We start from the raw sequence: 27,588 nt of genomic DNA on the forward strand, positions 1-27,588 counted from the left end.
TGCAAGCTACGTATTTTCCGCTACGTGCTCTGGTAGGTAAAGACATCACCTTAAGAAAGTATCTCTTTTAAGGCGATATTTCAGTGAAACGGCAAATAATTTTCAACTATAGGCGCGTCGAAATTTTGGACTCGCTGGCAGTCTGAGGGCGAACGACGAGGTATAAATACGTCAAGTTGTTTCGTGATGGCGACAGGGGTATCAATTCTTAAATCGTCTAAAGATGACTAAAAACGTCACCCATTTACTTTAAAAAGAAAACATGTCAATGAATATATTATTATTGTTACTAATAGAACATACGTTAAAGTGCCCACCACCACCCGTCATATATGTACAGCCGTGGATATGCACGGCCGCTTTCTATAATAAACAGAACATTAAATGGACGCATGTTGGATTTATATGACAAATTATATTTCATTCGGCATGCGTCATTTGCACCCGCGACCCGCAATCCGCGCATCACCTAGCCACGATCTTTTTAGACCATGCCTCAACTGAGATATAGCCTTAAAGTCCAATAACTATAGTAATCACCCTAGAAATACTTAACATCCAGTAAATATTTGATAGAATACCTTGTTAGTAATATTGTTATTAAGTATGTATATTTTTTTTTCAGGAGCCGGAGGTATGCTAGGTGAACTGACTATGCTTCAGCTGTACCGCGTCGCTTTGACCGCCGGAAAAGCTCATAAGGATCACAAGCATCACCACGTCCACCACTTTGGCCACGACGGCTCTCCTCTTCCTAACGCAGCGACGCCACCACCGCCTCCACCCGCACCACCAGCACCACCCGGCTCCATCCTTATCGGAGGTCAAATCAACCCAATGCTGCAGTTAAACCTTGGAAATTCGCCTCAACTCGTACCCTCACAACTCACTAATGGCTTACAATTAAACCAGCAATACGTAAACGGACAATTTGGACCTGGACGATCTATATCAGAACAACTGTTTAATCAAGCAGGAGTAATACCGCAAAATCAAATTCAATTCCCTCCAAGTGCAGGGAATGGCATCCCACTACAATACGCATCTCAGATTAGTGGAAACCAGCTAGGTTTACCATCGCAGCAAATTCAATTCCCTCAGCAGTATCCCCCCTCTCCACTGGGAGGTGTTGGAGGTAATCGATTGTTGCTGACAGGACAGCTGGCACATCCAGCCAATGTTCAATTCATAGAGTCAGGATATTCAGGTCACAACCTGTTCAAGAGAAACGGCAACGCTATGGACGTTAAAAGGCAAACATCCACTTTGACTGAAAACAAGAGGAATAAACGAGACAATCCCGAAAAGGAATTGATGCAAGAGGAAATGCTAGGTAAGTACTGACTTATATGTTAAGGTCAGTCCCTTAGGTATATTTGCACTTTGATTTCTATCAACCACTGCTAGTCGAATTATCTATGTATAAATGCTTAGAATAATACCATGTAATTAATATACATATTATATAAACTTTTAGAAAAACGTACCATGTAAAAAATCATACGGTACAAACGAGCCGTGATGTTAATATCAAAGATTTAAAAATGTATGTGTGTGAAAATAAGAACAGGTAATGTAAGTCAATCAATATTTAATATATTGAAAAAATAATGTTCCAGCTGAAACTGGCGATTCAAAGAAGCAGGCGAAGAGAGGTCTGGTGGCCCTTTCAGACGGTTCAATCGTGGACGACTCCCTCCTGAGCTCGGAGACATTCGAGCAGTCACTCATCAGTGGACTGGCAGGATTTGGGGAGAATGTTCCCGTTCAGAATATACAAAAGGAGAAGGTAAGCAAAGTTTATTTAATTTTAAGGTTTTAAATAAAATATATACATATTTAATTAAAATTTAATTTAGTCTGTTTAGTGATAACTTATAAGTTAACCGAGTATCTAATTCACATAAGGATATTGGCTATATACTGTTTTGAAATGTGAACCCAAAGTCACTTTTAAGATACCATCCATCAGTAAATTCTGAGCTATCGAGAATTCTAATATAAGTTTAATAATAACAAGATAAAAAGAACTTTTTATATACCACGTTTTTAAATTTTCTGTTGAATCATATTATAAACATGACAATTCTATATATTAATAAAAACTTTTTATTGTTCTTCATAGAAATACTGAATAAATAGAGAATACTGAAATGTCATTTTGACATTTCATATTGATTTCCATAGTAACGCACGTATATATTAATAATTTAGTTGCTAGGACCTCCTTAGCAACCGACAATAATTACTTTCCATACAAAACAGAATTAACTGAAAATTAATTCAATTCTGCTTAAAAATGGCTAAAAGTATTAAAAGAATGCATGTCGTCGTGTTCTGATATATTCTAAAAGCTTCAAATATCTAGCTAGTCGGGAAGTTAGTTAAAAATCTTCAATCGTCCAATACAAATCTTGGACAAACAAGAAAAAATTTGTGCCGGAAAACAAGAATACGAGCTAATAAAAACGTGGTAAAAAAGTGCCTATCCAAGTCAAACGTTCTTCGAATACTTGAAAAAGGACAACTTCCAAACGAATCCATATATATACATATAAATAAAAATCAGAATGATTATTTCATTGCCTTTGTCAGTTCAAGTAACAAGTAACCCAACCCTACCGTTAAGTAGAATATCGTGTTTTACAAATCTACTAAACTATGTACGCATACTTCCACACTTTGCGGATATTTAATAAAATAATATATTTATTATATATTACATATTGTGAAATAAGCCGTCAACAAGAATTAAAATAATACCATTTATATATATTATTAATCTTGACAAATGACAATATCATTTTTATACTAGTAATAGAAAACCCCTATTTATTTCAAATTTGCTTTTTAAAGTATGTACGCTATCGACCCAAATCCACTTAATTGAAAACAGATGTTATTAACTATCTATAAGTTTAGCTAGGTTGCTAAATTTGTATTATTTTTATATATTTCATATGACTTTTTATAATTATATCTTTTTATCTTTAAATGCATACTGCGCTACAAGTACAATTAATTATTTGTTTATAATTGACTCTGCAATCCTCATACGTCACGGTTTCCAATAACAGATAACAGTTTTATTACAAACTAATGCTGATCACTTGCTCAAACTATTACATCCCTGTTTTGGGTAACATGTCAATTTTCCGGACCCTGGATTTGAACCAGAGACCGACGATTTTATAAACTGACTCACTACCGCTCACTAATAATCCGCATCACAAACTACTTACTAGGTAGAATTTTATTTCATAATGATATTTAAGAACGAAATATATATCTACATGTAAACAAATGTTGTACAACCGAATTCAACGTAAGTATTTAACTATTGTTGTCTTGTATCACTTTTTAAAATGTTGATTAACTAGAATCTAGATACTTAGTCAACCACTAATCAATAGTTTTGATAGCAGTGTAAAAACCAAAATACCATAGAATCAATATTAGCCAATATTAGAACATGAATGAATCAGAATAATTATGTTATATCGAATTCATTATATTTATATGTGAAAGTAAAAGTACTCATAAAAACGTTAACAAACCAAAATCGAATGATAGGTATTTGTTAGAAACTGGTGTACTTTACTTGAAAGGTGATCAAAGCATTCAATAAGAGTCCGGTAGCAATCACTGGAGTTAACCAGCAAAGTCTTTTTCTCTTCGAATTGAATTTCATTCGACACGGCTTTGTAAGGAGAGAAAAGCTTTATATAATAAAGAAATTGCATCGCTGTAAAACACAATTAAATAGAAATAAAAAATCTTTGTAGGTAGAAAATAATATTTTAGCAACTCGAGTAGTCACGGCTGCAATGTGAACTTAATTAAACAAAGGTTCAGACCTCTCAAACACCTCTCAGCTGGGGAGATGAAAAATAATATTCCGATTAAGTCACATTGTCGGTACTAAAATATACAACATTTTCTAAAGAATTCAACTGGAAAATAATCAAGAATTCTTACAAAGAACCAAACTGAACTTAACTCACTTTCAAAGTAATATTTTTAGCAAAGATCAGTCGTAAGCCCAAGAATAATATTGATATACTAATATATACGTAGGAGGACGGTCGAACTCTTTACAGAGTTTACAAACGTGATTTTCTTTATTATTGACTCTTTCATAAAACGATTTGTTGTCTGGTAAACAATCTAATATAATAGAATGATACGATCCAATTATATGCCCTTAAGCGATGGTCGATCACAACATTGTACTATAAAGTACCTATTGTAGTCGAAATAAGGTTACCTGCATGATTATTTTAAGATAATATATTATAATAAACTTAATAGCAGTAACTAAATTTTATAAGTTGAAAAATCTCTAAATTATATTAATTATTGACAGAATGACATTACATTAACTAGAATTAATAAGGTGGTGTATTTTCGTAAAATAAATGATAAATGTTTGTGTCGTTGGAATCACACTCTAATCACGATAGTAAGACAATTTACGAATGTTTACGAATAAATAATTCATAAGAGGCGTTTGTTTGTTGTTCGAGATAAAAACATGCCCGGGGCACAATTTTTAGCGCGGAAAATAGTCGAAAAGGATTTTATTCTTCAGAATTTAAAGCTCGGAATAATTGAAAACGATTTTCCTAACAAACAATGAATTATGTCAGTACAAGAGAAGTGTTATTGACATTTTAGGTCGCCGTTGAACGACAACACCCGATAGCGGATAGAGGGATGGGAGAATTTCAAATTGGACAAACATTTTACAAGTAGTTACCTACCTGCCCTACCCGACTTCCTTGTGCCGTTTAAATAAGAATGTGATAAAATCAACATAACATAGAAATACCCATAAGATTGCTTTAAACGTTCAAGCTCATCTCAAAGAAAATGATTGTCTATAAAAGCGGATCGAATTTTGTTGTGCTTGCCTGACAAATATTTGTAATATTAGTTGGTGTGGCAACTGTTATTTTTAAATAAAAATTATATACATGCGTAACGATACACATTATACATAATAAGATAGATGTTTACTGAGGAAACCCCATATCAATGCGATTTGTGTTCATTTAAATTCATGCAAATTATTATCTCAAAACACATAAAAATGATAAGTACTGGAGAAAAATCATGATACACAATCAAAATGGCTTGAAAACTTGCATTAAATACATAAAAAATATACATTAGTTATGTCAGAAAAATGCTACGTTTCTCAGATGGAAAAAACATTAAAAAAATAAAATGGGATGGTTATGCATATACAAATAGAAAATACGGTCACTTAAAATGCATGAAAAGAAACGGGCACTAGTAAAAGGTGAAAATCATTTAATCAAAAAGCTCTCAGAGAGGATGGTTTTATTTGCAAATCTGTCGCGTCCCAACAGATTTCTTTTGGGTGCCACAGGTTCACTACCACTAGTTCATTCCAAGAAAAGTTAGAAGATATCGAACGCTTTTATATCACGAGACTAGTACACGTTCAATAAAATTACAACAATGTTACTTCTCAGAATAAGAAAAATAGAAAATAAATGCCAAATATAAATAGCACAAATAAGAGTGTGTCCATGGAATATTTTCAATTTTCAAAGCTTTCGTTATGCCTCATAAGCTAGATGAGGAGAGAAGCTTAAGAAAATGACATAATCGCAAAGCGAACATTCAAGTTATTTCCTGGTAAAAGTCAATTCATATTACTAATGACGTCGGGATTATAAGCCACTTGAAAGCAGGCAAAAGTGCATTAGGAGAAAAAAATATGAAAAATAAGTTACCATTAAATGAAATTAATTATTAATATGCACTATACCCCACTAACTCTAATCGGCAGGCTTAATTATGGCCATGAGGATAAATCTAAAACTGGGTTACACTAAACGACGATGATTCGAAAAAAGGTTTTAAATAATATTATAAAACAATACCGAAATCTTAAAAAATAAAAAATTTGAATTTATCATAAATTAAGTGATAAATTTGCCCAACATATTATATGACAAAACAACTGCAAAAATAACTCATTAATATTATTTTTAACGTATGTATATTCAAAAATTTCTATATATTGGTAATTTAAAAAATAAACGTATACCAATTTTAGTGTAGGTGGTGTAAGTAGTTTAATAACTCATTTAGTGCTAACACTGCGACTGGCGCGTTTGGAGTCGTTGGCCATTGGACATAATTAACGTGTTATTGAAATGTGGATGTGGAAAAGGTAATTAAAAGGTTAGCAGTGATTTTGTTAAACACAATAAATATACGTTAATGGTAAAGAAATGCAATAAAACCAAATGTTTTGAAAAATAAGTGGTATTTATTACAACGTTTTTATTAGGTCATATTCTTATTTGTCAGGTGGTTGTTTGTCCGGTACAAATCTTGCAATCGATTTTTAACTAACTTCCCGACTAGCTAGACATTTGAAACTTTTAGAATATATCAAAACACGATGCCAATGCAGTATTTTAATGCTTTTTGGCCATTTTAAGCAGAATTGAATTCATTTTCAGTTAATACTGTTATGTATGAAAAGTTATTTCGGAAGAAATCCGTAATCCAATCCACTATTACTGGTTGCTAGGTTGCTAGGTGATAGGCCAAGATTTATATTGGACGATTGAAGAATTTTAACTAACTTCCCGACTAGCTAGACATTTGAAACTTTTAGAATATATTAGAACACGACGACAATGCAGTATTTTAATGCTTTTGGCCATTTTAAGCAGAATTGAATTCATTTTCAGTTAATTCTGTTTTGTATGTTTCGGAAAAAAATCGTTAAAAGTAATATTTACTACTAACTATTATTGGTTGCTAAGGCGGTCTTTGAAACTAAATTATTAATATATACGTGCGTTACTATGGGAATCAATATGAGTGTCAAAATGACATTTCAGTATTATTTCTATCAAATACAATTTTTTTGATCGTTTAAGCTAGTCAAGTCAAGTTTATATGATTCAACAGAAAATTTAAAAACGTTGTATATAAAAAGTTCTTTTTATCTCGTAATTATTTCAGTTTAGTTGGTACGTGGGTCTTCCGTTTCCTCTAAATCTGGTAGTAGTTAGACTATACGCACTAATACTTAATAATATTCACCATGTACATATTTTATACCTGCTGGTCAACCAACTCTACCACACTAACTTTTATAAGCGTGCAGAAGTAAATAATAATCGAAATATTTGTCCGTACAAAGCTTCACCCGGCTTTAACCCGTAAAACATGCGTTAATTGTTTTAAGATTAGCTATTCTTGTACAAAGCGTGCATCAAGTATGTGGATAGAAACCATGTACGTACCCACTTTTAAACGACAGTGCTTTTGAAAGGTTTCTTTTATTGGGAAACCATCCGTTAAATCGGATTTTAGAAGTAACTCCACAGTTTAACCGAGCGATTAAATGTGTCCATTATAAATGTAGAATATTTCTAAGAGTACCTAACATTTCAAGATTATATTATAAGATATGAAATGCTTCCTGCAATAAACTTTTCGTTGCGTTTTCTTGGTATAACGATGTGTCAGGTCGAATAGCAATCAACTGTATTTTATTTAACATACATAATTTTGAAGAACCAATAGAAAAAATCTTTTTGAAAAAAGTAAGACACCCGGCAGGAATCGAACCCGCATCTCTTGGGTTTACTCCCCGTGCGCATTGTCCACTATGCTACTAGGTGACATACTAATTACGACCAATTTTAACCATTGGCCTGTAATACCTGCTCATCAGCGCTCTTCCAAATTAAGCTAATATTGGCAATCGGTTTTTGTTTATTAAATCAAAGTGGTACCTACTACTTTAATTACTAACCGACGTCACGGATCTCTCCAATATTTTATGTTGTAACTTACTCGAACTTGCTAATATTTTTTTAATTAACTATTTTTTATTCAACGAATAATTCACAAGATTTTAAGAATGTACCATTCTAATTATTGAACATACATAATTTTCAAAAACACTTATAACCAATGAAAAAATCTTTTTGGAAAAATCAGCTTAATCAGAATATTTCATCAGCTTTATTAAAATACATGTACATAACTTTACGTAGTAGAACTCAGTTACAATGGGTTTGATTAAAGTATACTTAATAAAAATAACTTAGTTTGAAAACCAACACAGTAACCATGGCCCCCAAATCCTGAAACGGCACCCAGGCCAGGATCTTTGGCGGCCCCCCTACCTACCGCTACGGTTAAATGCACTGACAATCAACAGTAGCGTTTTCCAAATAGTGTCAAAGTAGAGATCAAATTAAGGGTATTCAGTGTATCTTAGCGGGTTTTTAATACAACATGAATTATGGGATTGTCAATTATCAACACAAAATAATCAAAAATTGCATCGCACAACCATATAAGTATCTAAAAATATTAATATCTTCGAACCGGAATAGCGCCGATCTATTGAATTTTTTAAATTTTCAACTGGCAACACTACAAAAAAACTCTTCACCATTGACGCAGGGTTTTGAATGTGTGAGTATCCTATGAAAATAAAACACACGTTATAGACGTGCAATAGTGTGTGTTGCAACCTTTAAATACACCAATATTGAATGGGCGTCAGAACATAAATCAAGGGCAGTTGTCAGAACGAAGGACAAGCGTATTCTTGACACGTGTTTAAGTTTATCCCATATTCTTTCACACTCGAGATCGGTTGCCTGTTACTCCACATCCGTTAGGTATTTCATTTCCCTTTATTTCTGAGCTCCCTAGTCGTGTGGTTGTTATATGCGCCCAGCCTAATGCGATGCTATCGCTTACAAACAAAAAATACTGTCAAAATAAATATCATGACGATGATTTTTTTATACCGAAACAGTTGTGTGAATTATTTTAAATATATCAATATATATATTATATAGACAACACGAAGTGAAAAAAATAAATGTGACGTCAATCGAAATAAATAAATTTGTGGAATTGTAATGATATACGCCACAAGAAGTGTGCGTATCTCGTTTTCAATACAAGCATCGATTTACTTGTCAACTTCGTTACAGCGAATACTCATTTATAGTACAATTTGTCGATTGCTATCTAAAACATAACAAAAGTTTATCCCTGAATACAACCATTTAGCTGCTTTACTGTCGTGCTGCAAATTGATGAAAATTGACTATCTATCAATTAACTACTTTTATATCATCATTAATCAACATCGATCATGATTGATCCCGTTAGTTATTAGTTATTAGGTATTGTTCTATGTTGAGAAGTGGAATACTATAAATTATTAATAATGTTTTACGTATATGTTAAACTTTCACTCAATTTACAGAGGGAAAGACATTTTTATAACCTTGAATATACCAATGTACTATTTAATCACATATAAGCGAATTTAACTAACTCTTGTCAAGAAATATTTTAACGAAGATCACCTATGATCTTATTCGCAGCAACAATCGGCAAGGGCTATTTTATATAATTTAAATAAATCAAATTCTTCTTATCAAAAACGTGATAAAATCATCAGCAGTGTATTATGTTCTACAAAACTGGAGCTGGATAATAATTTGAAAACAATGTATTCACCACACAAATGGTAAAAATGTTTTCTCTGAAACTGTTCATGTTATATAAATTCAACGATCAAAAAAGGTGTGGGTTTTTCGCTTATTTTTATAGGTATGCTGTATAATGTCATTAAATAATAAGATTTTCGAGAAACAAATCTTATTGCCGAACAAAATGAAACCTTGTATAATTCAACAGGTAAAATTCACGAAATTAAAAGTAATCTTTGTCTTGAATTTGGCAGCCACCGTTTCTTCTTTAGTAACAAGCTCGGACACGTTGCAAAAACAATTTTTAAAAGAATATAATATTAAAGTTTTTTGTAAACAAGTTAAGAATACTGACTGTCGTTTGGCGCTAGGCGTTCAATATGATTCATTGTTCCGTGTAACACATTTTAATTGATACGTTATTATATTTTTTCAGGTTGACGAACGAGAGCCTGCAGAAGCCGAGGTTCGTGCTGTCATGGATTTGTGTAACGGCTGCGGCGAGGAGCCCTTCCAGAAAGCCCTCATCATCAGCTGGAGACACACGCCTAAGAAACTCTTCAGCGGTGCTCTGTACTACCCCGCCGTGCCAGCGTGCAAGGCTTTTTAAATCTCAGTACCACTTAAGAACTAACTACTAACAAAGTGTTACCTATATACGTCACTATGTTCGTCAAGTTGATATACCAATAACAACTCATTACGGACTAAGCGCAAGTGACAGTTTAAATCGATGTGTTTTGGGCTGGCTAAACAGCAAAATGGTTTTATTGCTAGACGGATTTTTAGCCACCTGAATTAAACTAACTAATAAGTGCATTCAAGAGCCATAATTACTGCTAATACAAGTAAAGAATGCAAATAATAATATTGAATTACATATTTTTTAATTACATAAGTTTGGTGACATATTCCAGAAATTTCTGTCAAACAGGGCTAACTTTCCAGTAATCATATGGTGTTCCCTATGTAGGCGACGTTTTTATGAATTCATAAAATAATCATTTTCATTCATTATAAAATAAGCCCGACAGATTGGTAAAGCACGTTTCTTACGATTTAGTTAATTCGAATCCCATTTTGTATGCAAGATTTTGTGTGCACAATTAATTACAAGGTATCATATTTATTCCATACTTATTTTATTTTATTTTATTTTATTTAATACATTGTGTTTCCACCAAAAATTGTCAATTAACAAACGTTCATGAAAAACAGGTTCATGTTAAATTGCAGTCGAATAATTTATTATATAGAACAGGCGTCACAGAATGAACAATATTAATTTTCTTCGATCGCACCATAAGCCCATGCCCATACGAATTGAGTCGTGAAAATGATAAAATTGTGTAAATTCAGTCGTAATATAATATGATTTCATTGATATTTTAAAAGAGAAGATTAACCATTCATATATTTATTTCGTTTTCAAAATAATTACGAGGAAGCCTACGTGGCCTCTTCCTATCGCTTGATTTGTATTGCATCACTCATGGCCTGCAGAAGAAGTGAGATAAATAGAAAATATGAATCCGCGCGAGTAGTTTCTTTTACCGTCGAGCTGTAGGCTCTTTATAGAGTAAAACAACGAATGCAATGAGCGCCTAAAATAAGACCTACACACTATTTTCATAACAAATGTCTGGAAATGCGTCTGTTTTCATTTTCAATAATTAATCTTAGTTGCTAACACGGAAAATAAAACGGTTTTCTCTTCATTGTCACATTCGTGTTCATTTCCGCACCTCATCGCCGCCTTCATTTTTATATTTTTATAGAAATACGTCATTTCAGTTTATTCCGCGATTGTTAAACACGTCGTTATATCTAGAAATATCGTACAATGCCAACCTAGATAAAATGTAATCACACCAACGCATCAGCTGGCACACATTATAAGGTGTCATCAATAAATAACGGTGTTTTGTTCTTCGATGTGTTTTTAAACACCTATTTAAATTACATTATTACATTGTTCAACATCTACCATTCAGTACAATGTTTTCACAAAATATCGTATTCTCAAGATAAACTTTACTGTATACTGTAAATACACAAAAAAAATACAATTTTAATTGGTTTTGTGACGTCATATTTTCTACAGCCCGCTCCTTGTTTTTCGACACGCGTCGTCGCGTAGGTTCAAACTCTGTCCACGCTTAGGACATGACGTCATATATGGGACCAACCCCCAATATTAAAACTAGGGAATAAAATAGTATGTACCTAAGTTCTTCAGTTTCAGTATCCCTACTTGTTAAGAAGAATGATTACTAAAACCCTTCATTATCTATAATACCTTTACTTTGTATTTGCATAATACTGCAAATAAATTAAAGATATTTACTGAAACAAAACATCCATTTATTATGCATTTAAAATAGGAAAAAATATTATGGTAAGAGACAAACTTTAAATGGAATTCTATAAATTCTGTCTAATTATCAAACATACAATGTATCTCACCACTATAATTAAAATCAACAGAAGATATCAACGACTATTCAATTAAAAATAAATAGTACCTACCCAAGAATGGTAATTTTCCGCTTTAGTGAGTGAGTTTATTAATTTTCATACAAACTGAGATTAGATAATTTAGAGTTGTTGTAATAAAAAAATGGTCCTTATATTAATTCATCAATTCTACGAAACGATCAAAAGACACACCATTTTGATTTGACAGAAAAAAATATTTGGAAATATACTTATGAAATTACTGATTATAAAGTGCCATCACACTTATATATAAATATATACCCTACAAATACAATATATATTATATGTAAAATTCATACATAATAAATCGCACTCTTCCAACTAAACTACCACAAGTAAAAAATTGACAAACGGAGTAGCATAATAATTTTTACTGATTTTTTTTTCAATATTGTCGGTTCGATCCCCAGTTATCCATTCATAGACTTATATTATGTAAATACACAAATCGCTGCATGCCCGCATGAGATCTAGTGGTACGGTATCTTTTGATCTGTGTAGATAACTTTGTGAAACATTCAACTAAGGTATTGAAGTTTCTTTCTAAACGTTGTAAAAGTCTATATCCACATTGAAAAACTCGCTTTTGAGATAATATTATTTATTATTGTGGCATTTATGAAAAAATAATCAGCAGTACATCTCGAATCTAAAAAGACATACATTGAATTTTTGTATGGTGTTTAATGACATTCAATAATTGTCTCAATTTATCTACATAATTATGCTATGAATGATAGACTAATTCTTTGAATTACCTAAAATCGCAAGTTATGTTGCGGGGTTGCGATTTTTTTAAAGATGACTCGGTAAATAATGTCGTAAACTACGTAATATTTATGAAACAGCTCAAAGAAGTGAGTCTATATTTTTAAGCGAAAAATATCATTTCAGGATGAAAATTATTATCCTGTTCTATTCTTCATTATTAATTACCAAAATTTTCTTTAAAAACGCCGTTACCGGTGGTTCAAAGTGAACAATGCTTTACATTATCGTTGGGTGCCCATTGTGTTAATATTTCGATTGTTATGAACATATTATTAGTTTATTATAATGCTCTGGCTAAAATTTCCCCGCATTATCAAAATACGCATACCTCAACCATTGACCGCGAGTAGAGTTGGATATTTCCCGAGAAAATCTCAATCTCGAGATTCGGGATTTCCAGAAAAGAATTCTCGAGATATCGGGAAATATAGAAATAACATGTAAAAATCCTAAAATCAGTGTAAAAACATACATATTTATGTAAGAAGACAATAAAATAGAAGTAGGAAAACAAAAATAATTCAAAACATTACTTATTAAAATGGGATTTCAAAAAACACAGACTGTCATTCGCCGCATCTGACAATCGCGTACGCTTTTGAGATATAAAATTCCTTGATGTTGCAAAAATTGCGCTCATTTTGAGTCGATGTTGGCTTAATTGTGTAAATGCCCCGATCAGTCTTTGAACGTTTTGTGTTTCCTATCGACTTTTTTCAATATAAAATCGGTTTTTCAATTAATATTTGATAATAAAGAAATCCAGAAGTGATAAAAATTTCAATTCTCGAGATTCGGGAGGGAAAATCTCGAAAATTTCTAAAGAAATCCCGTCGGGAAATTCCCGAAACCCAACTCTAACCGTGAGCAATTAAAATGTTTAGCACCACAATAATTCGTGCCCAAAAGTCAACACATGGATTCATTAACATTAATATTTAAATTAGTTTTATTTAATAAAAAAAAGTACTTACATAATAAATATTGTCATAATAATATTATGTGTTGAAGTAAAGAAGATATAAAATAAATATTTGTTTTTGTCTTCCTCCACCACCTTACCTATATTCAAACCAATAGAGTAATCCAAAATAGTACTGTCCGCCCACTACAGCGTTTGGCCGTTGTGTATGGTTACATGTAAATTGTACGTAAAACATTTCACCGTGGCACAGTTTGCCATGAGCTTTCATATCAGAAAGAGATGAACGTATACTATACGGTCTCCAATTTTATTAAATTCAATATGAACATTAATTCAATTTTCATATCTGATTTTGGCAAAATTCATGAATTCAAGAATGAAAACCTAACCTAACCTAACAAATGATCCAGTATATCGGCTATTTTCAAAAAAAAAATTGCTACTGGCTTTCTGTAAAGTGTAAACCGACAAGAACCGTGTTTTATTCAGACATGAATTTTATATCAGTACTATACGACCCTAAGAGGTTGGACGGTCTTTAAATGGCCATATATTTCTGATACAACATTTCACGGTAAATTGTGATACGGCGAACTGCATACGTACAAGTCTCCGGACACGGTTGTATATACCCTCTATATTCCGCACACACTTAGGAAATTTGGAAGAGAGCCGACGGGGATGCATGCACGGTACATACAGGGGTTAAAATGTAACGTACTCTGGTTATGTCTGCAAACGACCTTAGAAGCGTAAGTATACAAACTAAATACTTCGTAACAACACTCTGTGGAGGCCCATTTAATGATCGTATTAGGATAGGACATGGTCAAAGAAAATGTCACATATTACTAAGGTGATGTGTATAATGAGAACACAATAGTATGTTTTTCTCACTCAAACTAATTCGCATTACGCTCTACGGTCTATGTGATTACTTAGTATGTATGTATAATGTTACATTTAATAAAATATTTTAACTATGTACGTAATTTATATAATCGTGGATTAAGATAAAATGGCAACAGGAAATCATGTCAAGTCCATTTGCCTTTTTAAATAATATATTCTTCGGGTATCCCCGATTACGGATTCTACGGTGTCCCAAAAAAAAGAAGCGCCGAATTTAATTTTGTAATAAGGCTCATTATCAATAGTATCATTTATAGAAATATATATTTATATTTCAATAAGACCCATATTCCCCAGATTAATAATTGTGGAACAAAATTTCCGAAAAATGAATCCCACGATATAATCGGTGGAAGAATGGAATTAGATGAAAATTTTACGAAGAAAATCAAGAAAAAGCACTTTAAGCTGAATATTTACGGGAATAAATTAAATGATAGGATTTGGAGCACAGAGAAACCTCGAGTGATTCATAAGAAGCCATTATTTGGTGCGGGTTTTGTGCTGGCGGAGTCATTGAGCCATACTTTTTCAAAAACACGATAACAAAGCTCTAGTAACCTCAGCAACACAAACACGCCCTCCAAACCAAACCCGCCCGCACCACACTCGGTCTTAATCGAGCGTATCACGTTTGATGTGAAGCATCTGTACAGTTGTTTACGCCTGGTAATGTCCCAGGAGCAGTTAGCCGACTGAGTTCGCCACGCTCTCAATTGAGCTTTGACTGAGTTTACTGAGTTTACTTTAATACAAGTGCCGGGGAGACAAAAGGCACAAGGAAATTAACAAAACAGAAACGAATTTAATAAATATAACAAAAAAACGAAGCTAATCATACGGACAGCAAAAATTTTGTGAAGAGATCTTTAAGCCCGCAGTAAGACGCCGCAATTTTTTAAAATGCAAGATAATTGGCCTTTGTGGCGACCAGCTCGGGCGGCCCGATGGGTCCAACAGCTGGTTGGACCAACTCGAGTAACTCCTTCCTCTCGGAGCACATTCTCGGACATTCCCAGAAGATGTGATTTGCATCCTGTTTTTCTCCGCCACATGGACATGTCGGTCGGGTAACAAGTCCAAGCTCAAAGAGCCTGGATAAGCCTCAAGTGACCTCAACAGGGGGGTATAGATCTGGAAGACAGAGTTTCCGTGAGAAAAAATCCTAGCAGTGTCCAGGATTGGCCGCCAAGGTCGTGCGATTTGAGGCCGTGACGCCTTTCTTTAAGGGTTGTGAAGTTTCGTATATATGCCAACAAAATGCAAAGATAAGAGTGAAATACAGTTTCAAGCCGGAAAATCAACGCGTTATTAGCGAAATTCAGTCACAATAAATTACGGGCATAAAAAATTGTTATCGAAATTTTTGTGAAAAGAAGCAGTGTACCAACAGATTCGTGGGGAACATTTATCGGACACTGTGCTCCACATATTACGATATATTAATCGTAGCATACTTTCTTCATATTCAAATAAATATATTATTTGCTGTTTAGCAAAATAAAATCCGGCGGTTTTATTGGTATACATTTATATTCAAATATGTATATAAAATATTTTATATTGTACGTAGAGTAAAGCACTGTCGACTGACTCCATAGAAAGTCTAGAGATAAAAATATTTTCCATACAATATGAAGTATGTAGTATTTACATGTATACATGAAAAGCGATATTTCTAACTGTTTACAAGTTTCCTTTCATTCGAGTATAAAAATCATGAAATCTGGAGGGTTCAAAGAGTCTACCGGTCGAGAGACAGTAAGTAATTCAAAGGGTCAAGAGGAAAGGACCCCTCCTTTATAGCTGGGTTTTTTAAATAGTATGCAGATGTTTTCAAATAAAAAGATGAATCAATTTTCTACGAAATCTAATGAAAATTCTTAGAATATGTCAATGCTTATACATTGTCATAACTGTTATTATTAATTGAATAATATATACTTGTAGCAAGCATTTCCAACGCGTCGATCGCACAATTAAGAATCGAGTCTTACAAACGTAAAGAGAGTGTACCTACATTCAGATATAATACAATATAATTTCAATGAGATTTTGAAGGGGAAGTATTAACCATTAGTATGTTTATTTCCTTAATCAGCTAACTAGAAAGCCGTTTTCAAATTAACCACGAGTAAGTCCGCGTGATTATGTTATATCACTTGATTCGTATTGCATCACTTACCTGTCGGAGAAGTGAGAGAAAAATATTATGTGAAACCCGCGCTTTAAATGCATGTGTTATCTCCGTTTACCGTCGCGGAATAGGCTCTTTACACAGTAGGAAATTTTACGATAGGTGCAATTATCACTTTCACAACAAATTTATTTCAGTTAACGTCATAAATATGCAGCGCGATTTGTGCACGGCCGCATTTCATGACGTTATAAACGTGTCAAATATTGTATTACAACACTTCTTTGTCCCGAAACGAAGCTGCACGGGACTGATGTAACAACCATGCATCTTGGTACTTAATGTAAGAGTTTAGAAAATAAAATTAGAATCTTAGACTTGACCTGCCGTCATCTGTCTTAAGTGACATCAAGTGTCCTCTTTACCCTTTACTGAAACTCTGCCGAAACAGAGGAGCCAGAAGTTCAAAGTGATGAATCGAAATTATTCCGTCCTCCATATGACGCAGCAAACTTTTCAAATGCTTCAAAGTTGGCCTTAGTTGATATCAAGTCGAAACGACAAATGGAAAATAGAGTAACAACTTATTTCGTTGTGATGGTGGAAGAAGTGTTGTTTATTTTGAAACGTCTCAGAGTCCTCAGCCAAATATAATATGTGTATTTAAGTGAATATTAACAATGGGAGAATGTGGTAGATCCCATTGATACCAGGTTTCATGATGGATAGTTGGTAAATAATTGGTGTCTGTGGCGACGATGGGCCCGGCCCAACAGCTAGTTGGACCGACTTAAGCATCTCTTCTCTCTTGGAGCACATTCTCAGACATTCCCAGATGATGTGGTTCGCACCATGTTGTTCTCCACCACATATATATATGTTGGTCGGGTGACCATGCTTGAATATATTGACAGCGAATCCACCATGGCCAGTCAAAAACTGACTGGTGTAGTGGTCAGGAGTCAATTTGGTTATCTAAAATCGCCATTGTACATTTGAGAAAAACAAATAATATGTGTGCCTTCTTTTGGTAAAGACACCCCACTTACGATGCCAGGTTTTCGACGCTGCCGAAAACAATGACAACACAAACATAGACCCCCCAGACCAACCAGCCCTGCACCACACTCGGTCTCAATCGAACGTATCACGAGGCCCTACCCTTGGATGTGAGACATCAGCAGTTGTTTATGCCTGGGAATGTCTCAGAAGCAGATTGCCAAGACTGAGATCGCCACACTCAGGTGAGCTTTGACTGAGTTTACTGAAATACGTAATGTAATAAAAAGTGCCAGAAATAAAAGAATTCTATGATATATAAGATACAACAAAACGAATCTAAAACAATAGAGACAAATAAAATTATGTGAAGAGATCTTCACGTTCGCAATAGGTCGCCGCAAATTTTTGAAATGCAATATAATGCCTTTGTGGCGACCAGGTCGGACGGGCCGATGTGCCAAACAGCTGGTTGGACTGACTTAAGCATCTCTTCCCTCTCGGAGCACATTTTTGGACATTCCCAGAGGATGTGGTTTGTATTTTGACAAAGTAAAGATAATATTGAGACATAATCCTACCTTGCTTTTGTGAATGTGCTGATGGTGGTATTCTGAGTCGAATTCCGGTTCGCTGAAGTAGTTTTGATCCTGAAAAAGAAGAATTCATGTTCAAACTAAATAGTGTCGATTTAATAGATACATAATGGCTACTTATATTAAAATATGCTAAGCAAATCAATTGCTCAACAAGTCTAAAATATAGTAAATTTAATCAGTGCCTTATAATATGTAATTTACTTAGATTGATGACAGACAACAAATTTTATTATTGTACGACTTAATGGTTTTGCAGTAGGAAAATGTTCCATATATATATATTATAAATTAGATACATTTCTATAATATGTTAAGCAAACTCAGGTTTATATACAAACGATCGTTTACGAAGGATTTTTTATTTGTGGAGATTGTATATCTTGGATATGTATATCTTTACAATATATTTCAGCATCTCTGGAAACTTGTACCTACGTATGCAGTTCGCCGTATCACACTTCACTGTGAAATTTTGTATCGGAAATATATGGTCATATATTAAAAACCGTCCAACCTCTCTGGGTTGTATAGTACTGACATACATTTCATGTATAAATAAAACACGGTTCTTGTCAGTTTACACTTTACAGGAAGCCAGCAGCAAACAATTTTTGAAAATAGCCGATATACTGGATTATTTGTTAGGTTAGATTAGGTTATGTTAGGTTAGGTTTTCATTCTAAAATTCGTGAATTTTTCCAAAAACAGCTATGTAAATTGAATTAATGTTCATATTGAATCATCTCTTTCTGATAAGTGAGCTCACGGCGAACTGTGCCACGGTGATATGTTTTACGTACAATTTACATGTAACCAGATTTCATACAGTTTACGAGTGGTAGCTTAGCACACCTATACATAAAGGAAGAAAAAACGGACAACTTTAAGTAAAATCAATCCGGTGACAAACGAATAAGCAGTATACGTATAAAAAATATCGATTCGTATATTATATTGTTTTACTGAAGATAGATAATTATCTTCGAATTTTTTTTTTATTACCATAATATTTTCTTGAGGAGTCGATTTCCGTGCCTATATACTATATATATAATCTCCTTGGTTTAATCAGTAAGTGCCAATATCATAAGACAAGCCCATCGCGTCATTCCATTTAAACTGAGATAATCGCCAAATCCTTTCAAGCGGGGACAAAAGCTTCTCGGCCCTGTGCTTTCGAAAATTATTTTTTTTCCAAAATAAGTTTTCTTAATGAAGGCATTTTCATACGAAATCAGTAATTTTCTAAGCCATAAAGCTGGCTGGAATTAAAAAAGTTTTTGAATCATTCAAGATTTTGTCAAATCGGGCAGATTTTGAAATGAAGTTTTCTATTCATTGTCACAAACGCAAAGAAGAGATTTCACATTCAAGGTGTGTTTTCGTCCTTAAACATAGATTATAAAAATACATCAATCAAATTGATGAATTAATCCGCTTTATTAAAAAAAATAGTATTTTTTATATTTCCAATGAGATGCTAATGAGAGTAGTTGTTGATCCATTCGATTTGAGTGCATTTAGTGAGAATGAAAGTGCCCATGCATGGAATATAAGAGAAATCCAAAAACCACAAGTAGCCCAACGTGGCATGAACATGTACTTGTTGGACAGAACGCGATAAGACCACAAAATAAACCAATGTGTTAGGAGGCTGACTAGAGTACGCGATGTGATAGAGGTCGCCAAACTGATGCAATGGCAATGGGCCGGACGTCGCTCAATATGAGTGGAAGAAGACTTTCATCCAGCAGTGGATTGAATATTTTCAATTCACGCAAAGTATTTGAAGACCACAAGCAAATATCATTTTATGTCACATTCTGTATCATTTTGAGTAAATCAATTTTTAAAATTTCAAACTCTGAATAATCGTTACAATTAATCTTTTACTATACCTAATTTTTAAATGATTTTTATTTGTTATTATATTTCATAATAGGACATCACTTAAAAATATTATATTATATTTCCTGTTTCTAAAAAAAAAAAAATTTCCAGTCAAGTCATTTTTTGTGGGGAAAAACATTCCACGTGCTGTTATTGTGGTCAGATCACTAAGAGTATTATCATAAATTCTAAACTTGTAAATTTGCAGATCAAAATAATAGACAATCATGTCTAGATGTACCTACATTATTTAAAAAGTGTATTTATACATAAAAATCTATTTATTATGTAAAGTAAAAAAGTTCACATTCGTCAAAAAATGCTATATTTCAATTGTTTATTATTCAATTATTATATTTTATTGAGACACAATATTATTATTATGATAGATTAATCTTCATCAATTATTAGGTACGAGTAACATAAAAATATGATTAATAAACTCTACCATATACCTATTTGAAAATTTTACTCAATAATTGACAAAAATAAAAATACACATTACCCAGTATTCATGCAAATTGAATGATCTTTCCCTGACCACCTTCATTAGAAACATGTTTTATAGGACAAAGAAAAAAATTGTTTTTCAGAAAATGTTTATACACAGAAAAATACGATAATAAATTCTCCACAAGGTGGCATTAACAGTTCATTTTATTCACGAAATTGACTTGGAATGATATTTGCTTGTGGTCTTCATTTGTATTCCTGAGAAATGCTTACTGTGAATTATAAAATAATTGAAAAAATATATATTTACCTGATCCCAGCTTGGTGGACCTGATCCTGATTGTCCGGAGGGCGGCATACCGACTGCACCTCCTAGAGCGCCGGGAAAAGCGCCACCACTGACGTCGGCCGACTCGAACAGTCGTAGCACTGAGCGATCACGGATGTCACGCAGGTGAGACCTGTAACAACAAACAGTACACGTGAGAAAATGCAAATTAGTGAAACACCTTTATTACTGTAAAAATCATTCATTCAATAAAGACAATGGTTTGATGACATCTACCAACTAGACCGGCTCCTGTATATATTTATATTTTACTAGTTACGTAAAAATGGCACGAAAACTTGATCTGTCATAAACATAAATGTCTTAAACATAGATAATTTTGAAAAACACTTCAGAGAAAATATATTATAACCAAAAGAAAAAATCTTTTTGAAAAAAGTACGACACCCGGCAGGAATAGAACCTGCATCACTTGGGTTTATGCCCCAGTCCGCGCATTATCCACTATGCTACGAGGTGACATATTAATTACGACAAACATGACCGATTGGCCTTTTAATACCTGCTCATCAGCGCTCCTCTAAATCAAGCAACTATTGGCAATCGGTTTTTGTTTATTAAATCAAAGTAGGTACCTACTACTTCAATTACTAACCGACGTCACGGAATATTTTGATAACTTATTTGAACTTGCATATAATTTTTAATTGACTATTTCTTTTATTCAATGAATAATTTACAAGATTTAAGAATGTACCATTCTAATTATGTATGTTCAATAATTAGAATGGTACATTCATAAATCTTATGAATTATTCGTTGAATAAAATAAATAGTTAAATAAATTTATTAAATCAACCTACAACCATTAAAACATGAAAATTATAAAATTATGAAAATATAAAAAAAAACAGAATGTTCACTCCTAAATAATAAGTAATAAATAAAAATAAAAAATAATAGTAAATCTGCCTCTGCATTTCCAATCACATCCATTTAGAAACATGTGTATAATGGTTGCACGACAGCAATTCATAATATTTGAATGAGATCAGGCGAAATTATTTCTGGCGCATTACCGTCTTGTGCATAATATTTTTTTTTACATTCGCTAAACCAATTAGTTGGTAATATCAGCAAACATGTTACCGTTATTTTATAAACCAAAATACTTACTGTTAATTGCAATATTTTTGTCCAAAAATACGTTTCTGAAATGTGACTCAATTAGGTATTAATAAAAATCACAGAAAAAAAATATTCACAGAATATTTAACTATAATCTAGAATAGGCAATTACAGTTAAAAATATCGAATTTAATTTAATAATTTGAACCTCCTAGTGCGAAACGGTTCACTGCATTATACTGGTAATATGGACAAATATCTGACACTGTATAAAAGTAACGTATCATCGGTCTAATGCAGTGGTAATTACCATTTTAAACAAAGGACCCCTAAATCCAGTGAAATAAGAATACAATTTGAAAATGGTACTGGTTAGTTTTTAAAATTCTTTTTAAACCCTGCCTAATCCAAACCATGGTAGTTTAGGTATGCTATGGGCAATCTGACAAAAATAGTGCAAACTTTTTCATTAATTATTATTTGTTTTTGTTGAATTAAGAATACATTGTAATATGGTGATGATTAGTTTTTTTAAATTCATTACGCTCTACCTGTGCCAAACCACATTCGATTAAATATAATATATAAAATGATGTATGGTTTAATGGTATAATTTTAGATATTTTATAGATCAACAAATAATTTTTTACTATTATATACTATGGCTTGGATTAGGTAGGGTGTAATTGAATTTTAAAAACTAACAAACACTATCTACACATTGTAGTCTTATTGCAATGAAAACAAAATACGTTTGACTGACAAAGTTTAGTGTGTACTATTTATGTCGGATCTTAATAGCCTAACTCCACCCTTCGCCACTGCCTAAACCAATATTAAATATTTAAAGTGCAACTCAATAGAAGATTTTCCTATGATCGGGGAGATTTTTATAAAAACAGAATATATTGATAAAATAAAAATATATTATTCAACTGAAAAAGAAAAATGTATTTATCAATTTATACAATAAAAATAGTACATCGTATTAATATATTTCTCCAAGACGTGGTTACCAATATCAGGTTTAAATAATGTTTTTAATTTGTACATATATATCGAATCGGGATTTATGTAGTTATAGGCGGCAAATATATCATTGTGCCAATTTACTCGTATCGGGGAAGATTTTCCAGCATTTAATAAATTCACTTCAAAAGCAGTGAGAATGTAGATTTTCATGTTTTGTAAATCGATATTCATGAATTTTCAATTATAATTTTTTAAAAAAATAACCTTATTTTCGTCTTTTAGGAATTTAAGAAAATATGATTGCATACTTTTAAATCAAGGTTAAGGACCCACATGCTCAGCGTAGGTTAAAATGGACCTAACCGAAAAATAAAATATTTTTCTAAAAACGGTGCATGTTCAAACACGCGCGTTAATATGATCTTACTCCCTACTTCAGTTATAATAGTCTATCGATTTATGGCTACAGCCGTATGTTGTAGCTTAACCACTGGGAAATGCCAATAGAAATGGCGTATTTCAAAAAAATACTACGAGGGTGGGTCAATAAGTCCTTAGAAAAGCCGACAGGTGGCGCGACTAGTACTGTAAGCGGTTTGTTTTCATGCAGCGGCACTACCGATTCAGTATGCTGCGAAGTTTCAATCAGATTGGTCGGGTTGTTGTGTGTTTCTCGTACATTTAAAAAAAAAATTGCTTGTGGAAAATGGAAAAATGGAAAATGGAGAAAATTGAGTTTAGAGCTGTTATTAAACATTTTAATATAAAAAGGTTAACAGCAAAGGAAATAAAAAATGAGTTGGATTTAGTTCACGGCATATCTGCTCCTTCACTTGCAACTATTTATAACTGGTTAAATGAATTTAAACGTGGTCGTACATCAACAAAGGATGAACCACGCTCAGGACGTCCTGTAGAGGTGACTACACCAGAAATGATCAATAAAATCCACGATATGGTGTTAAGTGACCGAAGATTAAAGTTGAGTGAGATAATTGAGGTTACAGGGATCTCAAAAGGTAGCGTCATTTCTATTTTACATGACAAATTGGGCATGAAAAATATTTCTGCAAGATGGGTGCCGCGTTTGCTCACAGTCGACAATAAACGCAATAGGTTGGTGGCCTCTAAAGCCCTGTTGTCGCTCATGCAACGCAATCCGGATGAATTTTTTCGTCGCTTTGTGACTGTAGATGAAACATGGATACACCACTATACTCCCGAGACGAAAGAACAGTCAAAGCAGTGGATTGCGAAGGCAAACCATGTCCAAAGAAGGCGAAAACCGTAAAATCAGCTGGTAAGGTTATGGCTACTGTATTTTGGGATGCACGTGAAATTATTTTCGTTGACTATTTGGAAAAAGGAAAAACAATAACAGGGGATTATTATGCATCTTTATTGGACCAGCTAAAAAACAAAATTGAAGAAAAACGGCCTCATTTAAACAGGAAAAAAATCCTCTTTCATCAGGACAATGCCCGTGTTCACAAATGTTTACGATCAATGGCTAAAATTGAAGAATTGAAGTTCGAATTGGTCGACCACCCACCGTATTCGCCAGATTTAGCCCCCAGTGACTTTTTCCTTTTCCCAAACTTAAAAAAATGGCTAAGTGGACAACGTTTTTTTTCAAATGAAGAAGTCATCGATCGGACAAATGCTTATTTTGAGGACCTTCCGAAAACTTATTTTTCTGACGGTTTAAAAAAAATTGAGAAACGTCTTACCAAGTATATTGAGCTCCAAGAAGATTATGTTGAGAAATGAAAAAAAAATACAAAAATAAAAACTGTTTTAATGCTTTTTTCTAAGGAATTATTGACCCACCCTCGTACCTTATTTTTAGGTCAATAATTATTATATAGCAATCATTATTTGTGGGATATTTATCACATTTGAATGGTCAAAGACTAGCTTATACCTAATCAGTATCTTTAGAATTACCTTCAAATGTGTAAATCTTGCCCATTTTTTGAACAATAAAATGCCTAATTCTTGTCAAAATTTTGTCATCAATATGTCACTATATAATGTTAACATTAATTTTACTAATGGTTTTGTAAATGCGTTTAAAAATTAATAAATTTAAAAAATCTTAACACCACTGCACATGGACGTTCTGAAATATGACTGTATAACATTAGATATAGAGGTTTAAAAGAATACTATTTTATGTAATAAAAATACTTTATATTAAAGTAATCAAATGTTTAAAATAAACATAAAGGATAATAAGGCTTCAAAATTATAAAAATAGATTATTTATAACGTTTAAGGAATGTCCAGAGTTATGGTCTGAGAATACCATAAAAGGTCCATTTTTACCTACGCTGGGCATGTGGGCCGTTAAGGGCTCCACAAAATAGTACAAAGTGCCACAAATGGCCAGTCGGGCACCACTGTTATATTCAATCATATACTTACTTAAAAGAAGCAGAATCTGTATCCCAAAAATAGTATTAAATCTAAACTTATGTGAACCTATTTGAGAGAAACCCGTTCGTACTATGTATTATGTAGTGGCAAAGGGTGGGGGTAGGCTGCTATGATTCGACATAAGCACAGTGCACGCTATACTATGTCAGTCATACTTATTTGTTTTCTTTGAATTACGAATACATTTTACAGATGGTGTTTATTAGTTTTTTTTTCAAATTCATTAAGCCCTGCCTAACCAAACCATAATCGATAAAAAATATTCTTCTATTTATAAAATATCAAAAATTATGAATAATTTTTGATATTTTAGAGTTAAACAGATATTTTTTGACTATTATCTACTATGGCTTGAAATAAGCTTGAAATAATTGAATTGAATTTTAAAAACTAACAAACAACATACACATGGTAGTCTTGGTTCAATAAAAGCAAATAAATACGTTTGACTGACAAAGTTTTATGTGCACTTTGTGCTTATGTCAGATGTTAATAGTCTACCTCCACTCTTCGCCACTGATCGCAGATAACCATAAAAAGATATAACTGAAATGCCACTACTCTATGGCTATATGGCATCTGGCATAGGTACATAAATAATAATAATAATATATATTTTATGGAATTACCATCATTCAAATTAAAAAAAAAACTAAATATGTGTGTATTTAATACTTAGTGAGTATAGTTGGCACTATTGGGAGAATAGTAATTCTATACTTACTATTAACTGATCGCCATGATGTGATAGAAAATTTTTTCTGAAATACTTGTGACTGTATTGAAAATGTGTCAATCATCACAATATGTTATTTATTCGGTCCGCCTCTTTTTCACGGCAAATGACCTTAAATTGCTGCGACCTTACTGATTTAAAGGGAATCACCATTCTACAAGAAATGAAAATATAATTAATATTAAATTCTACAGGTTTTTTTTTTTTTTAAAGGTTTGTCGATAGCTATTTCGGTTGTAACACCATTATCAAGACTGTAGAAACCTGTAGAATTTAATATTAATTATATTTTCATTTCTTGTAAAATGGAATTCTACCAAGTAAATGCTAACTCAATTAATTAAGGAATCACCATTACTTTTTAGTCTGATAATTACTTTGAAAACTTTCAAAGTTGAGTAGAGACGACTCGCAACGAAGATTCTTGTGATTATCAGGAATATTTGAAGTATGTTATGCCGCCGCAGATCAAACAAAGTAAGAAGTTTCTGGAAAGTCGTTCTACTTTCCCAATCAAGATGCAATTAAAACTTGGTGTAATTCGATTTATTCCTTTACCACTAAATATTTACTACCTACTACGCTTCTACAAGTTGCAATCAGCGAGAAGGAAAAGTAATTTTCAAACTATGACATCACGCTCAATCAAAAAAATATATCTCTCTGCGAAATGGAATACTGGAAAATCAAATGAAAATTATGTCTCAAGCCTCAATTACATTGAGCTTCTTTACGAGCTGTTTGTTGGCGAATTTATAATCTGCCTATAAAGTCGCCCAGTGTAATCATCGAACAAGCTAACATGTTCGATGATTACACTGGGCGACTTTACAGGCAGATTATAAATTCGCCAACAAACAGCTCGTAAAGAAGCTCAATGTAATTGAGGCTACAGATAACTCTGTTTGTGAGTTTCTATATTTTTTATTATTTTTATATCTAAAATTGACTAGTACTGTGGTATTGTAACTCTTCTCTTTTACGCATACTAATTTAGCATATTCATTTCATTTTTAATGTTATTAGATCTACCTACCTTATACAGTAAACAAATATATCAGTTCTTACATAAAAAAATATGTGTCGAATATAGTTTTCGATTCGTAAGCTAACAATAATTTGATAATATATTTTTATATTCAACGAACAATAGTATCATTCTTTACTGAATATACATAATTCAGAAGTACCCCAGAAATATACATATTAGATAAATTCTTTAACAAAATATAATATGATGCCTAGCGGGACTCGAACCTGCGTCGATCTGATAACCTGCACCATACCTCATTACGACGAAATCAAATAATGGTCTTGC

At 32.9% G+C, this 27,588-nt stretch overlaps 2 protein-coding genes across 6 annotated transcripts in view; one reads left to right on the forward strand and one right to left on the reverse strand.

Moving 5' to 3' along the window:
• LOC147079329 (uncharacterized) overlaps window positions 1–11,577 on the forward strand; it is a 104,963-nt gene extending 93,386 nt beyond the window's left edge. Inside the window, exons 7-9 of the mRNA XM_085940061.1 lie at window positions 626–1,333; window positions 1,620–1,789; window positions 9,958–11,577. Of these exons, the coding sequence (XP_085796187.1) occupies window positions 626–1,333; window positions 1,620–1,789; window positions 9,958–10,131 (1,052 nt within the window). The 3' untranslated portion in view covers window positions 10,132–11,577. The remainder of the gene's footprint in view (window positions 1–625; window positions 1,334–1,619; window positions 1,790–9,957) is intronic.
• LOC147079327 (coiled-coil domain-containing protein AGAP005037) overlaps window positions 1–27,588 on the reverse strand; it is a 608,924-nt gene that overhangs the window by 274,065 nt on the left and 307,271 nt on the right. For all 5 annotated transcript variants that reach the window (XM_085940028.1, XM_085940056.1, XM_085940051.1 and 2 more), the window contains 2 exons: window positions 21,017–21,167; window positions 18,346–18,414 (listed from right to left, as the gene is read on the reverse strand). In XM_085940028.1, coding sequence (XP_085796154.1) covers window positions 18,346–18,414; window positions 21,017–21,167 — 220 coding nt within the window. The remainder of the gene's footprint in view (window positions 1–18,345; window positions 18,415–21,016; window positions 21,168–27,588) is intronic.

This window comes from Rhyacophila brunnea, unplaced genomic scaffold, assembly GCF_057557595.1.
Source record: "Rhyacophila brunnea isolate RB1 unplaced genomic scaffold, BYU_Rbru_1.0 scaffold_1, whole genome shotgun sequence".
Lineage (NCBI taxonomy): Eukaryota > Metazoa > Arthropoda > Insecta > Trichoptera > Rhyacophilidae > Rhyacophila > Rhyacophila brunnea.